Below are 20251 nucleotides of genomic sequence, written 5' to 3' on the forward strand. Positions count from 1 at the left end.
CAACATTTTAAGGAACTTCCAACATAGTACTCTGTATCTGGGTCTAGCTGAGGCAAAAACAAATCAGGAAGACAAAGTTTCCAATCACATTAGAATTTTAATATATGTTTGCTCATAGCTCTCATTACTGAAGATTCCTGGTTCTGCCTTGGTACTTACTAGGGGAAATGACAAAGCTAAGTAAGTTCTAGAATTCAACACAAAAGAAAAGTGTCATGTATCAGTCCTCCAGAGCCATTAGTTAAATATGGAACCTTGGAAACCGTGTGATTGTAATACCTATAATGTAAGGGTAACATTACCAGCCTGTCTTCTTAGTACCCAAATCTGTGTTAATATCATGCTTTATCTTTTTTATAAGGAGGAAAAAAAGTTGGCTAGAGAACTAGTTGGCTGAGAAGTGCTTTCATGTCATGCAATGTCTGCCTTTCAGAAAGTTCAGATCATTAACTACTGAAACAAGTGAGAAAGTTCAGTCCTTGTAGGTTTAGTCCGCATGCCGTTTTGTGTTTTTATTTGAAAACCATATTAAATGCTGTGAGGATAATGGCATCTGAGCCCCAAGCTACCTTTATGGCTCTCTAGACATCCAGCCATTCGTTCTTTGAAGGCTACAAACATGTCCCTGTGTTCAGGGCTGGTTTCTGTATACTCCAGGAACTAAAAATGGACAAAGGCAGAGATGACTTAAAAATGCCACTTCCTGCCAATTTAGGTGAAGGGAATATGAATTTTCATTGTATTCTTTTAACTTTTCCACAAGTTTGAAATTAAATGAAAAAAAAAATAAGAAAAAAATAATAATGATGGGGGGGAAGGACCTGGCCATATCAGATATTTAACATATATTCTGAAATTATAATATTAAAACAGTATGAAATAAAGCAAAAACAAAAACAACATGGTACAGAAAGAGAAAAAGATCAATGAATTAGAATATAATCCAGAAACTAGATCCTCAAATATATGGGAATTTAATACACGATGGAAGGGATATTGCACATCAGTTAGGGGAAGAGATGCATGCATCATTTAGTATTTCTGCTTCACCCCACCCCATTGCATTTTCTAAAATCCTGGCTATTTAACAGGTTTCTAGGTTACTAGAAATTTTTTTTTCTTTTTTTTAATGTATACTCTTCTTTAATGAATTGCTCTAGAAATGGTTTGAGGCCCCAGTAAAATCTTGACTATCGGAAGGCATCATAAAGACAAGATTCTTTCACCAGTATGACCCAACAAAGGTTTAAGGAATAGCTTCCCACCTCTTTGCTTCCAATTCTTCCAGGCTCCCTCTGACCACCTTTATCTCTTCCGGCTGGGTGACTGTCTCTAATCCACTTTCTTCCTGCAACCCTAATGGGGAAAGAAAGGCATCAGTTCTCAGGAAGACAGAAATGGGGTCCAAAAGTTGTCTTTCAGTTTGAAAAAGGCAGATGCTCCCTTAAGCCTCTGTCCTTGGCTCTGGTTTCCAACTTCTCTTTCTAGCTCAGAGAGAAAGGACACTCTTCATTGTTTAGGCTCTCTGAAAATCCTAGAAGCCAGTAATTTTTTCCCTAATTGAAAAAAAAATTTTTCCCCAGTTACCTTGGAATGCTCATGTATCTTCTGTCATCCAGCTGTTTTATTCCGGGTATTAAGAAACTTACCAAGATAGTATCTGATTAAACCTCAAGACGAGAATCAGAAAAAAGTTTAGCTGAGATATGCTAACTTAAATGGGATCAATTTTAATCTTATAAATATACTGAAGGCTGCTTTTGTCACCTATAAAGCATCTTCAGAATTTTGGAAAAATAAAGGGAACAAGGTAGAAACCTGAGTGATATCTTGGCCGCAGTGACTTCCCTTGGTCCCCAGCTCTTAGTCTTACTCACCTGCCTAGATCTGTTCCCTCCATTCTATTTCTTTGCTTCTTCCTTTAGAACATCTATGATGTGTGGAGTACTGCACTAAGCCTTCTGTAATTATTCAAGTTGCTTCATTTCCTAAACTCCCATAGAAATGCAGGAGCATTTTGAGATTTTTCTCCTCAGAAAAGAAAGGCATGTCCAGTACAATGTATGGCACATCCAAAGGGCTTAATAAAATGCCTGTTTAAATGAATTTAGCCAGTCCCCTAGAGCAACTAGTAAACAGCCAGGAACAACTAGAAAATAGAATGAAACAACCGATGGGGGGGTCATCCATAACTGGACATTGAACCCCAGTCAGGAAAGGGTGGAATGGCTGAGATTGCAGCACAGAACTGTAAGTAAAGCTCCCCAGACTGCAGAACTGGTGCCCCTCCCCCACTGGCAGGCAGGCTGAGTTGCAAAACTTTGCTGTGGGAAAAAGCAGCAGTCCCTTCAGGGAGCAACGGGGTGTAGCTCAACCAAGCTCCAACTGCAGTTTTAATTAACAAATTTGGACTACTGAACACAGGCTACGAGCACAGATAAACCCGGAGCAAGCAGGAAAGGAACCCGGAGCTTTATCCTGGCAGAGAGGAGGCAGGGCTGATGGAAAAAAAACACAAAAATAAATAAAAACAGAGGCTTTAGGAATCCACTGAGATTAGAATACTGGAAAAGGGCCGTGCCCCAAGAAAAGGGGCACACAGAACTGGGTACCAATTCGGGTTCTTGCCTGGTGAGCTAGAGGGCCGGGGACTGGCTCTGAAAAGGGGACTTCTTGCTTTTTTCCCTTTTTTCTCTCTTTCTAAGCAGCTCATTAGAGAAAGCCTCAGGCATTTTCAATTATCAGCATTGACCCAGAAAAGGGTGGAGTTAAAGAAGTCAGAGAGCCAAAGGAAAAACTCCAGTGTAGGAGACAATTCCCTAAAGAACTTATCTTCCCTAAGAAAAGGGGGGGTGGGACCCAGCTCACATGGCAGCCCTCCCTCAGAGAACTCAGACCCCAGGGCCTGGGGGATGGGGGGAACAAAAACAGTTTAAGCTTGGCTTCTGATACCCTCAGTCCCTGGCTGGGATGGGGTCCACTGAGAATTAAATACACCACACCTCTTTATGCCAGCGGGGAGCTGTGGGCTGACAAGTGCCACCTGCTGGGCAGGATAGGAAAAGCAAAGTCTTGAGGCCTCACAGGAAAATCTGTCTGCTGAGTCTCACCCTCAGGGAAACCTGATACTGAATACAGCCTCCTTCTGAGACCTGGGCCTGTCTGATCTGGGAAAATTTGATTGGGGTAATCAAGGAAACCAGATCCCTAGACAACAAAAAATTACAAATCACACTAGGAGAAATGAAGATATGTTTCAGTCAAAGGAACAAACTTACACTTCAACTGAGATACAGGAATTGAAACAACTATTAATCAAATATCCTAAATTAATTCAAAAATCAAATCAACAAGTTGAGGGAAGATATGGCAAAAAAAAAAAGGAAGGATATAAAAAAGTCATTGGGAAAACATAAGGAAGAACTCAAAAGTTTGAAAAAACAATCAGCAGAACTTTGGGGAATGAAAGGCACAATACAAGAAATGAAAAACACAATGGAGACATACAACAACATATTTCAAGTAGCAGAAGAAAGGATCCATGAAGGAGGACAGCAATCTGAAATCGTACACACAAAAGAACAGATACGGAAAAGAATGGAAAAACATGAGCAGGGTTCTCAGGGAACTGAATGACAACATGAAGCACACAAATACACATCATAAGTGTTCCAGAAGGAGAAGAGAAGGGAAAAGGGGCAAAAAGAATAATGGAGGAAATAATCACTGAAAATTTCCCATCTCTTATGAAAGACATAAAATTAGATCCAAGAAGTGTAACATTCCCAAAACGGAACAGATCTGAGTAGACCAACTCCAAGACACTTAATAACCAGATTATCAAATGTCAAAGACAAAGAGAGAATTCTGAAAGCAGGAAGAGAAAAGCGATCCAATACATACAAAGAAAGCTTGATAAGACTATATGCAGATTTCTCAGAAGAAATCATGGAGGCAAGAAGGCAATACTATGATATATTTAAGATAGTGAAAGAGAAAAACTGCCAACCAAGAATTCTATATCCAGCAAAACTGTCCTTCAAAAATGAGGGAGAGTTTAAAATATTTTCAGACAAACAGACCCTGAGAGAGTTTATGAACAAGATACCTGCTCTACAAGAAATAATAAAGGAACACTACAGGCAGATAGGAAAAGCAAGGAGAGGTTTGGAGAAGAGAGTTGAGATGAAGACTATCAGTAAGGGTAAAAAGAGAGAGAGAGGAAAAAAATAAAAATAAAGTAAGATATGACATATAAAACCCAAAAGACAAAATGGTAGACAGTAGACATTATGTTGAGTGAAATTAGCCAGAAACAAAAGGACAGATACTGTATGGTCCCACTAATATGGACTAACAATGATGAGTGAAATTTGAAAGTTGAGAACACAGGTTATCAGAAGATAGAAAGAGGTTAGAGATCAGACATTTGATGGTGAAGGAGTACAGAAGGTTCAACAGGACTCATTGTATAGATCCAGAAATGGATAGCACAACACTGTGTGATAGTAGCACAATATTGTAAGTACTCTGAACAAAGATGAGTGTGAGTATGGTTGAAAGAGGGAGGCTAGGGGCATGGAAAGATAGAAGATAAAGACTGGGATTGTATAACTTAGTGAAACAGAGTGGTCAATGATGGTGAGTAAACATACAAATGTAAAAATGTTTTTAAATGAGGGAGAGCAAATGAATGTCAACATTGCAAGGTGTTGAAAATTGGATGGTATGGGGAAAAATACAATCAATGCAAACTAGAGTCTATAATTAACGGTAACATTGAAAGACGCTTCTATTAATTGTAACAAAGGCAACATAGCAAAGCTAAATGTCTATATGAGGGGGATATAAAGGAGTGATATGAATTCTTGGTGGTGATGTCTGATCTTTTCATTGCATTTTATTCTTATTTTTCTTCTATCTTTTGTATTTTTCTTCTTTTTTTCTCCTTGTCCTCTTTCTTTGGGGAAGAGATGGAAATGTCCTCATATTGATTGTGGTGGTGGATGCATAAGTATGTAATGATACTGTGACAACTGATTGTACACTTTGAATGATTGTATGGCATGTGAACATATCTCAATAAAATCACATTCAAAATGTCTGCTAAATTAATGACATCTGTGTCTGCTGTCAAAGCCTTAATTATCATGAATGTACTAGGCTAGGAAAAATAAATGCTGCTTAAAACCTTGTTACCAAATATGAAGTCCTGCCAGTGCTGATTAATAAAAAGAAACTTAAACTATGTCTGCATCAACGAAACCACTTATCCATGGTAGATGAACTAGATGAGGGAACAGAAAGGGAGTCTTCAATTTCCTGATGACTACATCCGAGAGACATCAGAACCTGGCACACAACAAAAATACCAGTGTTTCATAGGGCAGGAAGGGGGTGCCCCAAATAAACACCTGATGTGATGTAAATGTCAGGGTAGGAATAACAACACAAAGACCTAGATTAAATTAGTTCTTTATGTTTATAACTCATAACCTGGAGGGCCTACTGAATAAACTTTCATGAAAGCATTAATGATAGAGCTTCTTAAAATAATTCTCCCTCTCTCCATGTTTTCACTTAACTAGTTAGACCATACACTCTCAATTAAAAAAAAAAAAAAAAAAACTAAACAAAAATAATTCCCAGTGCAGAGTTCTGAAGAAAATTCCTATTCATTCAAATGTTCCAACTTCAGTTACCACTGAGAATTAACTTGGTTCATTTCACACAGGGAAAACGCATCCAGGAAAGGGGTAGGACAAAGATTTCCGTGCCAGCCAAACTGCTTCACATCCACTTCAGGGCATACAAAAACCACCAACCAGCTTCAAGCCTGGTTGTATTGTATGACCTTGGTTCTAAATGTCCTCCAGATATTGGTGGTGGTGCCAGGTACTGTCTTTGCAGAACAACAGTCTGGCAGGAGGGAGAAGCAGCTCTACAGCTTGAGCTCTCGGTCTGGTTTCATGCTGAAGGGCTCCAATCTCTCGCTCTCGGGCAGCATGCTGTTGAGCCTTTCCATCAGGGGCACAGTCTGGTCAATGCCCATCTGTATGCGGCGGAGAATGGCAGACATTTCATTGACTTTTTGGATCTGCTCAGCATATTTGGCATATCTTTTCTGGCGCTCCTGCATGAAGCTAAAGAGGGTTTCTACAGACAGATCCATCTGTAGAAGGGAAAAAGAAGTGAAGTACATTAAACCTGGGTGACCAAGTCCTCTCAAGAGGATAAGGTATAGAGATGAGGTACAGAGTTCCAAAGGTCAAGTGGATACTCACTAGTTTTATAGGAAGCACTGGGGGATAAAAAGCCATTCATAAACTCAGCTTCATCAACCACTGCACCAGAACCACCTTGGTAGGGGGCTAAAAGATGACCATTCCCAACCCTGTTTTGGGAGTGTGAGCCGTCTATGCCTTGTTGAGACACTGCAATTTCTACCTCTATTTAGATGAGAGAATCCTGGGCTTGGAAATCAGACCAGGGTTTCAATTTGGCTCTGCCACTTGAGTTGATAATATTTACCCTTTCTGTCTCAGCATCCTCAACTGCAAAAAAAAAAAAGGGCATTAATCCCAGAGTTACAGCATGGCTGTGAGGATTAAATGAGAGAACATGTGCAAATGCACCTAGCCCAACACTTGGCATGGTGCAGGGTGCTTTTTAATAATGTGTTCTTCTTCATGCTCGCCCTCTCTTCCGTGAGTGGATGTAGTTTGGCAGTCACTCGGGAGATTAGGAGTGTAGACTTCAGGGGAAGGAGTGTAGACTGCTAGGGCCAAAGATGCCAACTGAGGCTCAAATCCATACATGAACCACAGCACTGTTAGTCAAACTGTTAGAACTCCTTTGTGCACCCCTTCTTCCCCTCTTTACACAAACTTTAGGCTCTGGGCTCCCCTTCTGTAACCTCTTTTCTCTAATGAAGTTCTTTGGAATCTTTCTAGATAAAAACAGGGGGAGAGAACCTCCAGCATGTAAGGAGCCTGGACCTTCTCCTTTGCATTTCCACCCCCGCCCGCTTGCTTCCTTCTCTAACCAGGGAGGAAACACAGGCAAACTACCAAGATTCAGATTTCTCACCCAAAGTTCCAAATGCTACTGCAGACCTTCTTGTCTATTAACTGCAAGAGCATGCTCCTTCCCAACCCCAACATCATGCGAAGTGCTAGCACTCAATACATGTCACCATAAAGCCTCTGCAAATGGCTTTGACAAAAACAAACAAGCAAAAGCATAGGAGACCAAAGCTATCCCCAAGGAAAAAAAAAAAAAACCAGTTTTATTTTTATACTGTGTGTTGCAGGGAGAGGGGGACAATGAGGGGAGGTGTTAAAAAGAACATTAGTGCTTGTTTTTTCTGTGTTGGCTCTTCCCTCACTTGTTTTGAAATGCTTAGTGAAGGAACAGAGCGGTTGTGGGAGGACAGGAACAGGAAGAAAGAAAATCCATCAGGGTGGGAAACTCCAAATAATGTGGAAATAATTTATACTTCAGAGGGTTCTCTCTGCAACCCTGTTCAGTCTTTCAGCACTTAGGAGGTAGTGAGCAAGTAAATTATAGTTCATAGCCATTGGCCGCCAGGACTTTTCAGGATGAAAATTCAATCCGGCTCCATCTTCTAAGAGACAGTGGGGTGATATCAGAGCCAACTGCACTCCTTGTAAGAACCAGCACAGCTCACTGACCAGCCTACTCCAGAATTCAGAACCTTCTCAGGTTCTCACATGGCAGAGGCAAAGGCAAGGGCATCCCCCCACCCTTCCCCACCAGACTAAACAGACATTTGATAAGTTTATGTGAAATGACCTCCACAGCTCTAACTTATCATGTCTACCGCCCATTCACCCTAATCGCTACCTGATTGGGCAGTTTTTACAACTATCTTGCGAGGTATTCAAAAGGCATACACTTCCTTACACATTTCCACATCCAGTGGGAGCCTGTAGGATGTATCTAGAGCATTTCTATCCAAAGCCACTTAATGTTTAATGCTTAGATGAGAACACTTAATTCATGCTTATTCCATCTTTCAAGAGTCAATTCCATTACAGTCCATGGAAGAAAAAACCACAGGAGAGGAAACTTGAAGTTGAGTGACCTCAAAGGTCTCACACTGGCAGAACTAAGCCTAGAGCCCAGATCTCCCAAGTCCAGCACCTTCCTTTTACATGTATTCCTTTTACATGCATCACTGGTGGTCCATCAGATTTTAGTTGCTACAAGAAATGGCATTTTTAAAGAATACTGAGTTGTATGATGGGAAAGTTATTGGTTTTTAAATCTTCTTTTGTTTTTAAATAGCTGCAAAGAAATCTCAATTTGGTGCAGCTAGGACTTTAATATCTGGAAAAGTGTACTAAAATCAGTGATTCTTATTTCTGATGTCCTCTGCTGTCTTGAGGTAACACTGCCCCTGATGCCATAATCCCTCTTTGCTCCATGAACTCCAGGTACATATTCTTCCCAGTTCATCAGAGGTTTAGGCAGTAAGCCAGTATTGCACTTCTGAATCAGGACTTTACTATTTTTGACAATCTGGAAAATAGCCTTATTCACCTTTCCTATTTCTATTTTTGAAGATTCTAACAAAGAAGCATATATACCAACCGTGTTCTTTTTGTTAAACAGAGGCATCATGGTATGATCTAAGGTTCCTTCACTAAATACTCGACAGCCATTCAAAAAACCCAGCTTAAGACAGGGGAACCCAAACAGCAAAGCTGTAGCTAAAGAGCAACCATGAAGCTCTTTGTAAAGCAGATTGCTTAAAATTTTTGTTCACTGCTTTCATCTATCCATTCATCTCCCAATCAAACAACAGTTAAGAATTGGGCTCTGGAACCAGAATGTCTAGGATTAAAAGCTACCCTCTATCTGTTATCTATGTGATTTTAGAAAATTAACTAGAATGTAGATTCCATGAGGGCAAGGATTTTGGTACGTTTTAAACCCTGCTATATCTCCAGTAGCTGGCATATATTAGATTCTGAATAAGTATTTGTTGAATAAGTAAATGAAAATCTATCTAAGCTTTGGTTTCCTCATCTGTAAAGTGGGGATGACAACAACAGCTACTTCATAAGGCTGTCCTGAGGATTAAACGAGATAATGCACGTAAAATGTTTGTAATATTTCTCAACCACATACCGAGCACCTGCAAAGTAAGAGCTCTTATACACAATCAACACACAAGCACTGAGCACTTTTCCGTCCCAGGCACCATGCGAAATCCAGAGGATGGAGATGTTGACAACAGAAACTATTTACACTCACATAGCTTACTGTATACCTCAACGTGACTTTTCTTTTCCACTGTCTTTGTTAACATGACTACACTCTTCCAGGAAACCCAGGCCCAAAAAGACAAAAGTTGCAAAGAACTTTGTTTCAGGAACTTCCAGAAAAAAACCATTAAATGAACAAACTGTTAGGCTTTCCAATAGACAACAAACAACTCTTTATGCTCCATGATTCGTGTCTCGATACCCTCACCTTTCTGTGGCCATATGACTAAATTCTAGTCAGTGGTACATATGTAGAAGTCTCCCATGGCAGCTTCTAGGTACCTTCCTTAAAAGTCAGCTGGCACACCCTCTGTGCTCCTCTTCTTCTTGGTCCCTTCCTCCACTCTGCTGCTGCTGAAATGCGGATGCAGCCAACTTAGACTATGAAAATATATAAGGTCACATCCTAGAGTTGGCAGAGCAATGAGCTAGACGAAGCCTGGGTCCATGAGAACTTTTGTGGATTAGAACAGTACCAGGCCCAAGAAAGGGGAATAAACTCCATCTAGGATAAGCCACTGTAATTTTGAGTCTCTGTAATACCAGTTGATCTTAATCTTACACTGCTAGAAATGGATGTGATAAAGTCCCTGCCCTCAAAGAATCCATTGTTTTCTCTTAAACCCATACCTCAAATCTTGTCCTACATATTTATATAATCTGTCTCCGGTGGCAGTACATTTCAAAGGACCGTTGAAACAGGAGGTTAAGATTATTTGTGGATGTAACTAAAGGCTTTACTAAAATATTTGATATCTGTAGAATATGCTCAAACCTGTTCCAAATACCTTATATGGATGGTGTGACCTTTTTGAATCTTCTGGACTATCTACTGCCAGAAATGGACCACAAAATATTAGCAACTCAAATCCAGCAATATACAAAAAGGATAACATATCTTGACTAAGTGAGGTTTATCCCAAGGATGCAAGATTTTTTCAACATCTGAGTAATTTTCCATTTTAACAGCTTAAAGGTTAAAAGTCATATGATCATCTCTATTGATACAGAAAAGGCAGGTTACAGAATTCAACATGTATTCATTATGAAAACTTTCAGCAAACAAAGAACAGCAGGATACTTCCTCAACATTTACAGGGTATCTATCAAAAACCTAAAGTCAATATCATACTTAGTAGTGAAAGATATTTTTCTCCCTAAAGTCATGAATGAGGCAAAGACGTCCACTTTCAGTTTTATTCAACATTGTAACTAGAGGTCCTAGCCAGTGCAATAAAGCAAGAAAAATAAATAAATAAAAGGAATAGAAATTGGAAGGAATAAAGAAAAGGGTCTTTGTCTGCAGATGACCTAATAATATACTCAGAAAATTTTAAGGAGTCTATCCCAAACTATTAAACTACTAAGTGAAATTTGCAAAGTTGCATGGTCAATACACAAAAAGCTATTTATTTCTATATAACAGCAATGAACAACTGGACACTAGAATTTAGAAGTACTATTTACAATAGCATCAACAACATGAAATATCTGGAGAAAAATTTAACAAAATATGTACCAAACCTGTACACTGAAATTACAAAACATTGCTGGGAGACATTAAGGGAAATCTAAATAAAGGGAGATGTCCACCATGTTCATGTGTTAGAAGATTAAATATTAGTATAAGCCACTGTAATTTTGAGTCTCTGTAATACTAGTTGAACTTAATCTTACACTGCCAGAAATGGAAGTGATAAAGTTCTGCCAGCAAAGAATCCATTGTTCTCTCTTAAACTCATACTTCAAACCTTGTCCTACATATTCATATGCAGGAATATTCATATGTAGGAATTGAAATTCTCACCAAATTGATCTTTAGAGTCAATTAAAATCCCAATCAAAATTCTAGAAAGTGTTTTTTTTGGTAGAAATTGATAAGCTGATCCTATATATTCACACACAGAATGGCCAAAAGAATTTTGAAAAAGAACAAAGTTTGAAAACTCACAGTACTTGGTTTCACGAGTTACTATAAAGCTACAGTCATCAGGTAGTCTCGTACTGGCATAGAGACAGACAAATAGGTTATGAAATAGAGTCTAGAAATAGATCTAAGCATATATGGTCAACTGTTTTCTACAAAGATTCCAAGGTAATTCAATGGGGAAAAAGAAGTTTTTAAACAATTTTTGTTGAACAACTAGATCTCCATATGGGGAATAAATGAACCTTGACTCCTACACTTACACCATATACAAAAATTAACTCAAAATGGATCACAGACCTAAATATAAAAGTTAAAACTATTGAACTTCTAGAAGAAAGCATAAGAGAAAAAAATCTTTGCTACCTTGGAGTAGGTAAAGATTTCTTAAGTCACAAAAAGCACTAACCATAAAAAAAAAAAAGGTTAAACTGATCTTTATCAAAATTAAAAACTTCTCTTAAGATACATTTACGGCAGTATTCATGATCTGCAATGGATGGAGGTGGCCTAAGGGTACACTGATAAATAGAATGGTGAACTGTGGTGAATGCAGACTGAATGGCTGCAAGAAGAAATGAAGCTGTGAAGCATGCAACTAGGTGATGGATCCTCAGGACAACATTTTGAGTGAAATAAGCCAGAAACGAAAAGACAAACATTGTAACGCCTCAGTAATATGGACTAACTACAACGTGCAAACTCAGAGAATTAAATCTTAGAGCACAGGTTATCAGGGGAAGGCTTATTGTAAAGGTCCCTAGATTGTAAGCTCTTACAGCAGTCACATCTATTCCTGAGTTTGTAACGGTTCGTTCTAAATTCTGAGATGCTGAGCTCTTTTGTATAACCTGGTCTGTCCCTAGAACTTTGAGTATCTGTGTGACACCTGAGACTCAGAGCTAGAGTTTGATGGTTATGAATGTCAGTATTATGAATGTCAGTATTATCCTATACAGCAACCGTTAAAGCTGAAAAAGACTTCAGACTTCAATTAGAGATACGAATGAAGCGGATCTGGTTAGGACTAAGGCCGGTCAGACTAAAAGTTAAAGGGTGATATTGACTGTGTTTTAAAACTTCAAATTTTGTGTGAGACCAAAGGAAGAAATGTTTATTTGTGCAAAGTCTATATTTTCTCTTGTACACAGATAATTTAACTTGTACAGTCAGTTTACTCAAACACCATAACTACACGGAACTTTGAATATGGAGTAAGATCTTGTTGGTTTGTATAGGTTAATGTGAAACCCCGATACATCCCAAAATAATTTGGGCAGAGAATAAAAATGTATTTGCAAAGCAACTCTGAGGGACTGGGGAGAAATGCGGAATATTAAACTTCCCCACCTTGGGAATTACCGATATTCTCACAAGCATTGGGGACTACCAGTTTAGAAGGCTGAACCCTTGATCTCGGGGCTTGCCCTTACAAAGTTTTTTACTGCTAAAGAGAGGCTAAGCCTACTTATAATTGTGCCTAAGAGTCACCCCCAGAGAACCACTTTTTTGTTGCTCAGATGTGGCTTCTCTCTCTAAGCCAACTCGGCAGATAAACTCACTACCCTCCCCCCTACATGGGACATGACTCCCAGGGTGTAAATCTCCCTGGCAACGTGGGAGATGACTCCCGAGGATGAACCTGGTCCCAGCATCACGGGATTAAGAAAGTGTTCTTGACCAAAAAAGGGGAAGAGAAATGAAACAAAATAAAGTTTCAGTGGCTGAGAGATTTCAAACGGAGTTGAGAGGTCATTCTGGAGGCTATTCTTTTATGTTATATAGGTATCCTTTTTTAGTTTTTAGTGTATTGGAATAGCTAGAAGGAAATACCTGAAACTGTTGAACTGCAAGCCAGTAGCCTTGATTTTTGAAGACTACTGTATAACTGTATCTTACACAGTGTGATTGTGCAATTGTGAAAAGCCTGTGGCTCACACTCCCTTTATCCAGTGTATGGATAAATGAGTAGAAAAATGGGAACAAAAACTAAATGAATAATAAGGGAGATGGGATGTTTTGGGTGTTCTTCTTTACTTTTATTTTTTTGTTTTTTGAACAAGAACATTCTTTTATGCAATCCCATTAAGTGCAGCTAAGAAGTACAAGAAATTCAACAATGATACAAAGCTTACATTCTGTATTTCCTTTTCCTTATGTCTCAACTGTGTCCCTTTGAGCCTCCTGTCCTCCATCCTCAGATCCCATCCAGGGTCATCCTTGGCATTCAATTGTCATCTATTTAGACTGTCTTTTTTTTTTTTTTTCTCAATTGTGGAAACATACATACAGCCTAAATCTTCCCATTCCACCCCCTCCCTAGCCTTCCGTTAGTAGGATTAATCACATTTAGAATGTTGTAATGATATCACCTTCCCACCACCCATTACTAGAAATTTCCCTTCACCTCAAACAGCAACCCTACACTCATTTCTTAACTCTCTATTGCCCCTTCCCCCACTTCTCTTAACCCATACTCTACTTTTCATCTCTATGGTCATATTCTCTGATAATTTCTTTGTGTTTACTGTGGGGCTTAAAATTAAACTCTTAAATCCATATCAATCTTGTTTTTCTTTGATACCAACTTAATTTCAATAGGATACATAAACTATGTACGTATATTCCTTCATTCCCCACCTTTATATAGCTCTTGTCAAAATTTACACATTTTACATTGAGTTCAAAACCACTGATTTGACATTAGAGTTTGTGTATTTTATATCATGTAGGAAGTAAATAGTGGAGCTACAACTCAAAAATTATTGACTTCTATTTATATTCCATTGTGGTCAGAGATTGTGCTTTGAATATGTTCAGTTGTTTGGTTTTTTTTTTTTTTAATTTATTGAAGCTTGTTTTATGTCCCAGCATATGGTCTATTCTGGAGAAAGATCCGTGATCACTAGAGGAAAATGAGTGTCCTGGTGATTTGGGATGTAAAGTCCTATATATGTCTGTTAAAATTCTCTATATCTCTTTCTCCTTTCTTTGTTTCTCTGTCAGTAGGGCTCTCTTTAGTATCTGAAGTAGGGCAGGTCTTTATTGGCAAACTCTCTCAGCATTTGTCTGTGAAAAATTTAAGCTCTCCCTCAAATTTGAAGGAGAGTTTTGCTGGATAAAGTATTCTTGGTTGGAAATTTTTCTCTCTCAGAGTTTTAAATGTCATGCCACTGCCTTCTCGCCTCCATGGTGGCCGCTGAGTAGTCACAACTTAGTCTTTCGTTGTTTCCTTTGGATGTGGTGAATTGCTTTTCTCTTGCTGCTCTCAGAACTTGCTCCTTCTCTTCAGTATTTGAGAGTCTGATCAGAATATGTCTTGGAGTGGGTTTATTTGGATTTATTCTATTTGAAGTTCGCTGGGCATTTATACTCTGTGTATTTATATTGTGTAGAAGGCTGGGGAAGTTTTCCCCAATTTCTTTGAATACTCTTTCTAGACCTTTACCCTTCTCTTCCCCTTCTGGGACACCAATGAGTCTTAAGTTTGGAAGTTTTATTTTATCTATTGTATCCCTGAGATCCTTTTTGATTTTTTCAATTTTTTTCTCCATTCTTTCTTTTGTTCTTTCATTTTCTGTTCTGTGGACCTCTAGGACACTGAGTCGTTGTTCAACTTCCTCTAATCTTGTATTATGAGTATCCAGAATCTTTTTAATTTGGCCAACACCTTCTTTTATTTCCATAAGATCTTCTATTTTTTTTAATTTAATCTTTCAATTTTTTCTTTATGCTCTTCTAAGGTCTTGTTTATGTCCCTTTTACCCTGTTCCCTGGTCTTCTTCATGTCTTTTATATCCTGTGCTATGTTTTCATTCCTCGATTGTAATTGTTTGATTAATTGTGCCAAGTATTGTGCCTCTTCTGATATTTTGATTTGGGTGTTTGGGATCGGGTTCTCCATATTGTCTGGTTTTATCATATGCATTAAGATTTTCTGTTGTTTTGGCCTCTTGGCATTTGCTTTGCTTGATAGGGTTCTTTCAAGTTGTTAAAAAAAAAAAAAAATCTAATTTTTCAGAAGTACAAGTTGGTGGCATACACTTTCTTCAACTAACCAGCAGATGGTGTCTGCGAGTCACCTATAACCCTCAAGTCAGTTCTCCCCAACTCTGTCTCTGTGGTGTGTGGGGAAATGATTTTTGTGGTGTTCAGCTGGTGAACTCAGTTTGGGTTTGTTATTGGAGCTGTCTGCCCTGAATGTGGTGCGTGTGTCTGGGTGGTCAGGGAGGCAGGACCGCTTTAATATTCAAACCTCCCAGGTGTTCCCGGAGATTCAAGGCCATTGCAAGAGTCTAAGCCTTCATTTCAGTTTTGCCCCAGATTTTCTCTGTTGCTGACCCACAAACCACCAGCATTGACGTAGCGTCCCTGGGTTATCTGAGCGGGCCCCCTTCTCAGCTGTGATCTTCCAGGACCGCTGCTGAGGGAAGGCTGTGCTACATCACTAGTGCACGTCGTCCCTCAAGGGAAGCCCCGGGCTGCCTGGCCATGCAGGGGCACTCCCAGCCTGATACAAAGATTAGCCTATAATTCTTGACTGGTGTAAGATCCGAATAAAAGGCAGGTAATAGAGCTCGGCCCCACCCCTTTCCTCTTAGAGAAGATGGTACACCTTAGGGGGAGGTCATTAGCATTTCAATGGTCTCTCTCTGCCTGTGCCACACCCCTGTCTGGGTCACAGAACTGGGAACTGAAAATGGCCGAGGCTTTCTCCACTGAGCCAAAAAAGGAACAGAGCTAGTCCGAGGTGACCCTCCGGCTCTCCAAGTTCAGTCGTCACCCAAAGCCTCTGTCTACTTGTTGGGGATTCGTACCTTGTAGTGAGCAGTTCACACTGGCTAATTAAAACCCCAGTTGGAGCTCAGCTGAGCTATATTCGCTTGCTGGGAGAAAGCTGCTCTCTGGCACCATGAGGCTTTGTAGCTCAGGCTGTGGGGGGAGGGGTCTCCCAATTTGGAGCTGCAGTTTTTACTTACAGATTTTATGCTGTGATGTTGGGCATTCCTCCCAGTTCAGGTTGGTGTATGATGAGTGGATGGTCACGTTTGTCCCCCTGCAGTTATTCTGGATTATTTACTAGTTGTTTCTGGTTTTTTTTAGTTGTTCCAGGGGGACTACATAGCTTTTACTCCTCTCTATGCCACCATCTTAGATCCTCCTTTACTTGTATTTTATTCTTGTTTTTATTTTTTTTTAATTATTTTTATTTTTGTATATATTTTTTGGAGTAATGAAAATGTTCAAAAATTGATTTTGGTGATTGTGCCAGTTTGAATGTATTATGTCCCCCAAACGCCATTATCTTTGATGTAATCTTGTGTGGGCAGACATTATAAGTGTTGATTAGATTTCTCTCAGTGTTTCTCTGGAGATGTACCTCATCCAGCTGTGGGTGATGACTCTGATTAGATATTTCCATGGAGGCATGGCTCCACCCATTCAGGGTGGGCCTTGATCAGTGGAGCTATATCAATGAGCTGATGGGCAGAAGGAATGCAGTGCAGCTGTGAGTGATGTTTTGAAGAGGAGCTACAGCCAAGAGGGACACTTTGAAGAAAGCACAGGAACTGCACATGAGACAGTTTGAAGATGGCCACTGAGAGAAGACTCTTGCTCTGGAGAAGCTGAGAGAGGACAAATATCCCAAGTACAACTAAGAGCGACATTTTTGAGGAACTGCAGCCTAGAGAAGAATGTCCTGGGAGGAAGCCATTTTGAAACCAGAACTTTGAAGCAGACGCCAGACACGTGCCTTTCCAGCTAACAGAGGTTTCCTGGACACCACTGGCCATCCTCCAGTGAAGGTACCCGATTGCTGATATGTTACCTTGGACACTTTATGGCCTTAAGACTGTAACTGTGTAACCAAATAAACCCCCTTTTATAAAAGCCAATCTATTTCTGGTGTTTTGCATTCCGGCAGCATTAGCAAACTAGAACAGTGATGAATGTACAACTGTACGATGGTACTGTGGACAACTGATTGTACACTGTAGATGATTGCAGGGTATGTGAATATATCTCAATAAAATGGAATTTTTTTAAAAGAACACTATTTTAGAAATGAAAGGGCAAGACAGACTAAGAGAAAATATTTGCAATACATATATATGATAACACAACTACATCTAGGTTATTTAAAGAACTCTTACAACTTATAAATTTGCAATCTTTTCAGGAAAACTACCCCAGGCTTTTGTCTCACTGAAACATTATTGAACTATATTAAATTCCTAAAGGGGAAAATCAAGTTTTAAGTCCTCTAAAAGGAGAATGAAGACCTCTACCAGTAAAGTGGGCCTCCAACTGCTTTGTTAATCATCAACTGACTTCATTCAAAAGAGGAGAAGAGTCCAGTGAGGAGTGACTGAAAATGGGCCAAAAGCCCAAGATAAAGTACTAAGGGATCACCAAGAAATCACTAGGCAGTGGACTCTGACCTTCTTGGACTGAAAGAGTCATGACGGTTTAAAAGTAAAACTAGTTTGAAGACTCTACCACATGCACTGTTAAATAAGGTGGACTGGAGATTAGGAAAACAGGATAGCTACATGTTAACCAGAAAGTTGTCTCAACAGAAATCCTTTAAAGCCCTGACACACTGTGGAAGTGAAAAATTCTGTTCAGTTTTCAAATTACTTTGAAGGCTCTGGAGGCCCCCAGCTCATGACCAAGGTTATCCTAAATCCTATCCTTTGTTTCCGGATAAGTAGTTACTGCTGCGAAATGAGAAGCAGCTACTCACAACACCAATGCCCATCAGGGTTATACACCTAACTTCAGGGTGGGAGGTAGGGGGTGGTTTTCTGGAAGCTCCAGTCCTGATCGAGCTGGGATGGCAGAACCTAGTTACATACAGACCTATGATTAAAATTCTCAATAGCTATCTTCCAAAGTTTAGCCAGAGCTTTAACCTCAGGCTTGGGATGACCATCCAGAATCTGCAAATGCTCTACTTAGATAACTAAGGGCAATCCTGAGCTCCAGCTGAGTGACTGAGTTTGGAGGAGGAAGAGGTTTTATAGAAGCAATAAAATAAACAAAGAGTTGATGTGAGTCTGAGTAACCATTCCAGCTTTAGTACCAAATATACATAACTTGTGGATGAAGATGGTAGAGACAGAACTGGGTCAAAATCTTGGTTCTGCATGATTATCTTTGTGACTTGGACCAGTTACTTAACCTCTCTGAGCCTCAGCTTCTTCATTCCTAAATTAGGGATAATGATAGTACCACCCTCACAGGGGTGATGTAAACATTAAAGGAAACAACATGTATGAAACACCTACACAATCCCAGAAAAGAAAGAGCTCTATAAATGATAAAACATATGGAAACCGAAACAGAAACTCTGTCTAGGGTGGTCCAAACGGCTTTTATACGAAGAATGGAAAAGCAAGGTAGGAAATGTAGTAAATGAGGGCAGAAAAAAATGATGACATTTTGAAGCATCCAAACGGAAACAATGTAACTTTGTTACACTGACAAGGGAGCTTATGGTTATGCCTCATCACTATTACAGTATCTTTAAGGCTTATACAATTACTCAGAGGACAATTTACCATTGTGTTTTTTGTGGACATGTGTTATGTTTGTTCTGAAAATCTTACAACAGAGTCACATTACTCATCCCAAAGTTCCCTGACGGTAATAACTCACACAATTTCATACTACGTAACAACCAAAATATTGTTTACCTACAGGTCCTTCCTATATGTTTTTGAGAATGAGTAAACATTACTACTATTTCATACTACCCAAGGTGGTAAAATAAAAATATATAAATGTACATGCATGCATATATACATTTTTAAAATATTTGATTCAAACAGATTATAAAGACCTTTAAATTACACCTACTCCAACAAGAGTAAACTGCTTTAAGAAAATTGTCACTTAAAATTTCCTGATAAAATAAGCATTGAAAGGTTTTCAACTAATGTCCAAAGACTCTTTAGACAGTGCCTGGGACAGCTGGGTCATCCTAAGAACACGTTACCATGCTTAAAGTAGGCTGGCAGTTGCCACAGTGGGGTGAGGGGGTGGGGAGGAGGTAGAGAGTGACTGCTAAGAGGTATGGGGTTTCTTTTTGGGGTGATGTAAATATTCTGGAATTGTGGTGATGGTTGTACAACCCCGTGATTATACTAAAAATCACTGAACTGCATGCTTTAAAAATGGTAAATAGAATTATATCTCAATTTTTTAAAATAATAAAATAAATAACTACATACAAGTACTTTTACTTCCTTCTCCCATACTTTCCTTCACCCATCATGGCTGTTCCTTAGGCCTCACTTCGTCTCAGAACCCTTCCCGACAATGGACCCCAGATGGCCCTCCTCAAATGGTTAGGGTTCACAAAGATAGGTAAAACTTTCAAAGTGGCTCTAAAACAAGTTGCTGAGGTCAAGTAAAACATCTTTAACCGTAAAGGAAGATGGTAGCTGAATCCACAAGAGGATTCAGGTAAAAAGTTGTGTTCATCCCAATCCTGGATCTCTACATTAACAACAGTATACATCAGCTAGCCCCAAAAGACAAGCTGGAGATACCTCAAAACAGAGCTCTCAGAAGTCACCAGGAATCTTCTTTGTCTTAAACTAACCCCATACTGGTTGCATTCTTAATCTCACTTCAGACCAGATAAATCTTCTGTAAGATCTTTCCCCCACTCTAAGGACTGGATTATATTTAGTTACCCCAGATTTCAAACATCAGCTACTTCCTGATTTTTTTCTTTGACTCATACTATTAACTGTCTCCACTTCAGAGACTGGAATGCCTTTTGCCACCAATCAAAATTTGGCATGCTCTAGCCCATCCTACATCCTCTATCCCCATCATACCCACACCATTCTACCATTAGTGGGGATTCAAACAGATTATAAAGTTTGGGGCTTGCTAGGCTACTACAAAAACCTTTCAGGGTCAACAATGCATTTTCTAGCCTTCCAACCCTCATCCAGACCACCAGAAGATTTGGGAGTTCTCTGTGAGAACCTTCTCAGGGATGCCTTCCTCTTGC

At 39.4% G+C, this 20251-nt stretch overlaps 1 protein-coding gene across 3 annotated transcripts in view; it reads right to left on the reverse strand.

The window, feature by feature from the left end:
• Positions 1–5463: 5463 nt before the first annotated feature.
• The window catches only part of BORCS5 (BLOC-1 related complex subunit 5), a 198121-nt gene continuing 183333 nt past the window's right edge, over positions 5464–20251 (reverse strand). For all 3 annotated transcript variants that reach the window (XM_037845924.1, XM_037845923.1, XM_037845922.1), the window contains exon 4: positions 5464–6172. In XM_037845924.1, coding sequence (XP_037701852.1) covers positions 5942–6172 — 231 coding nt within the window. In that variant the 3' untranslated portion in view covers positions 5464–5941. The remainder of the gene's footprint in view (positions 6173–20251) is intronic.

Source organism: Choloepus didactylus, chromosome 8 (assembly GCF_015220235.1).
Source record: "Choloepus didactylus isolate mChoDid1 chromosome 8, mChoDid1.pri, whole genome shotgun sequence".
In the NCBI taxonomy this organism is placed as follows: Eukaryota; Metazoa; Chordata; class Mammalia; order Pilosa; family Megalonychidae; genus Choloepus; species Choloepus didactylus.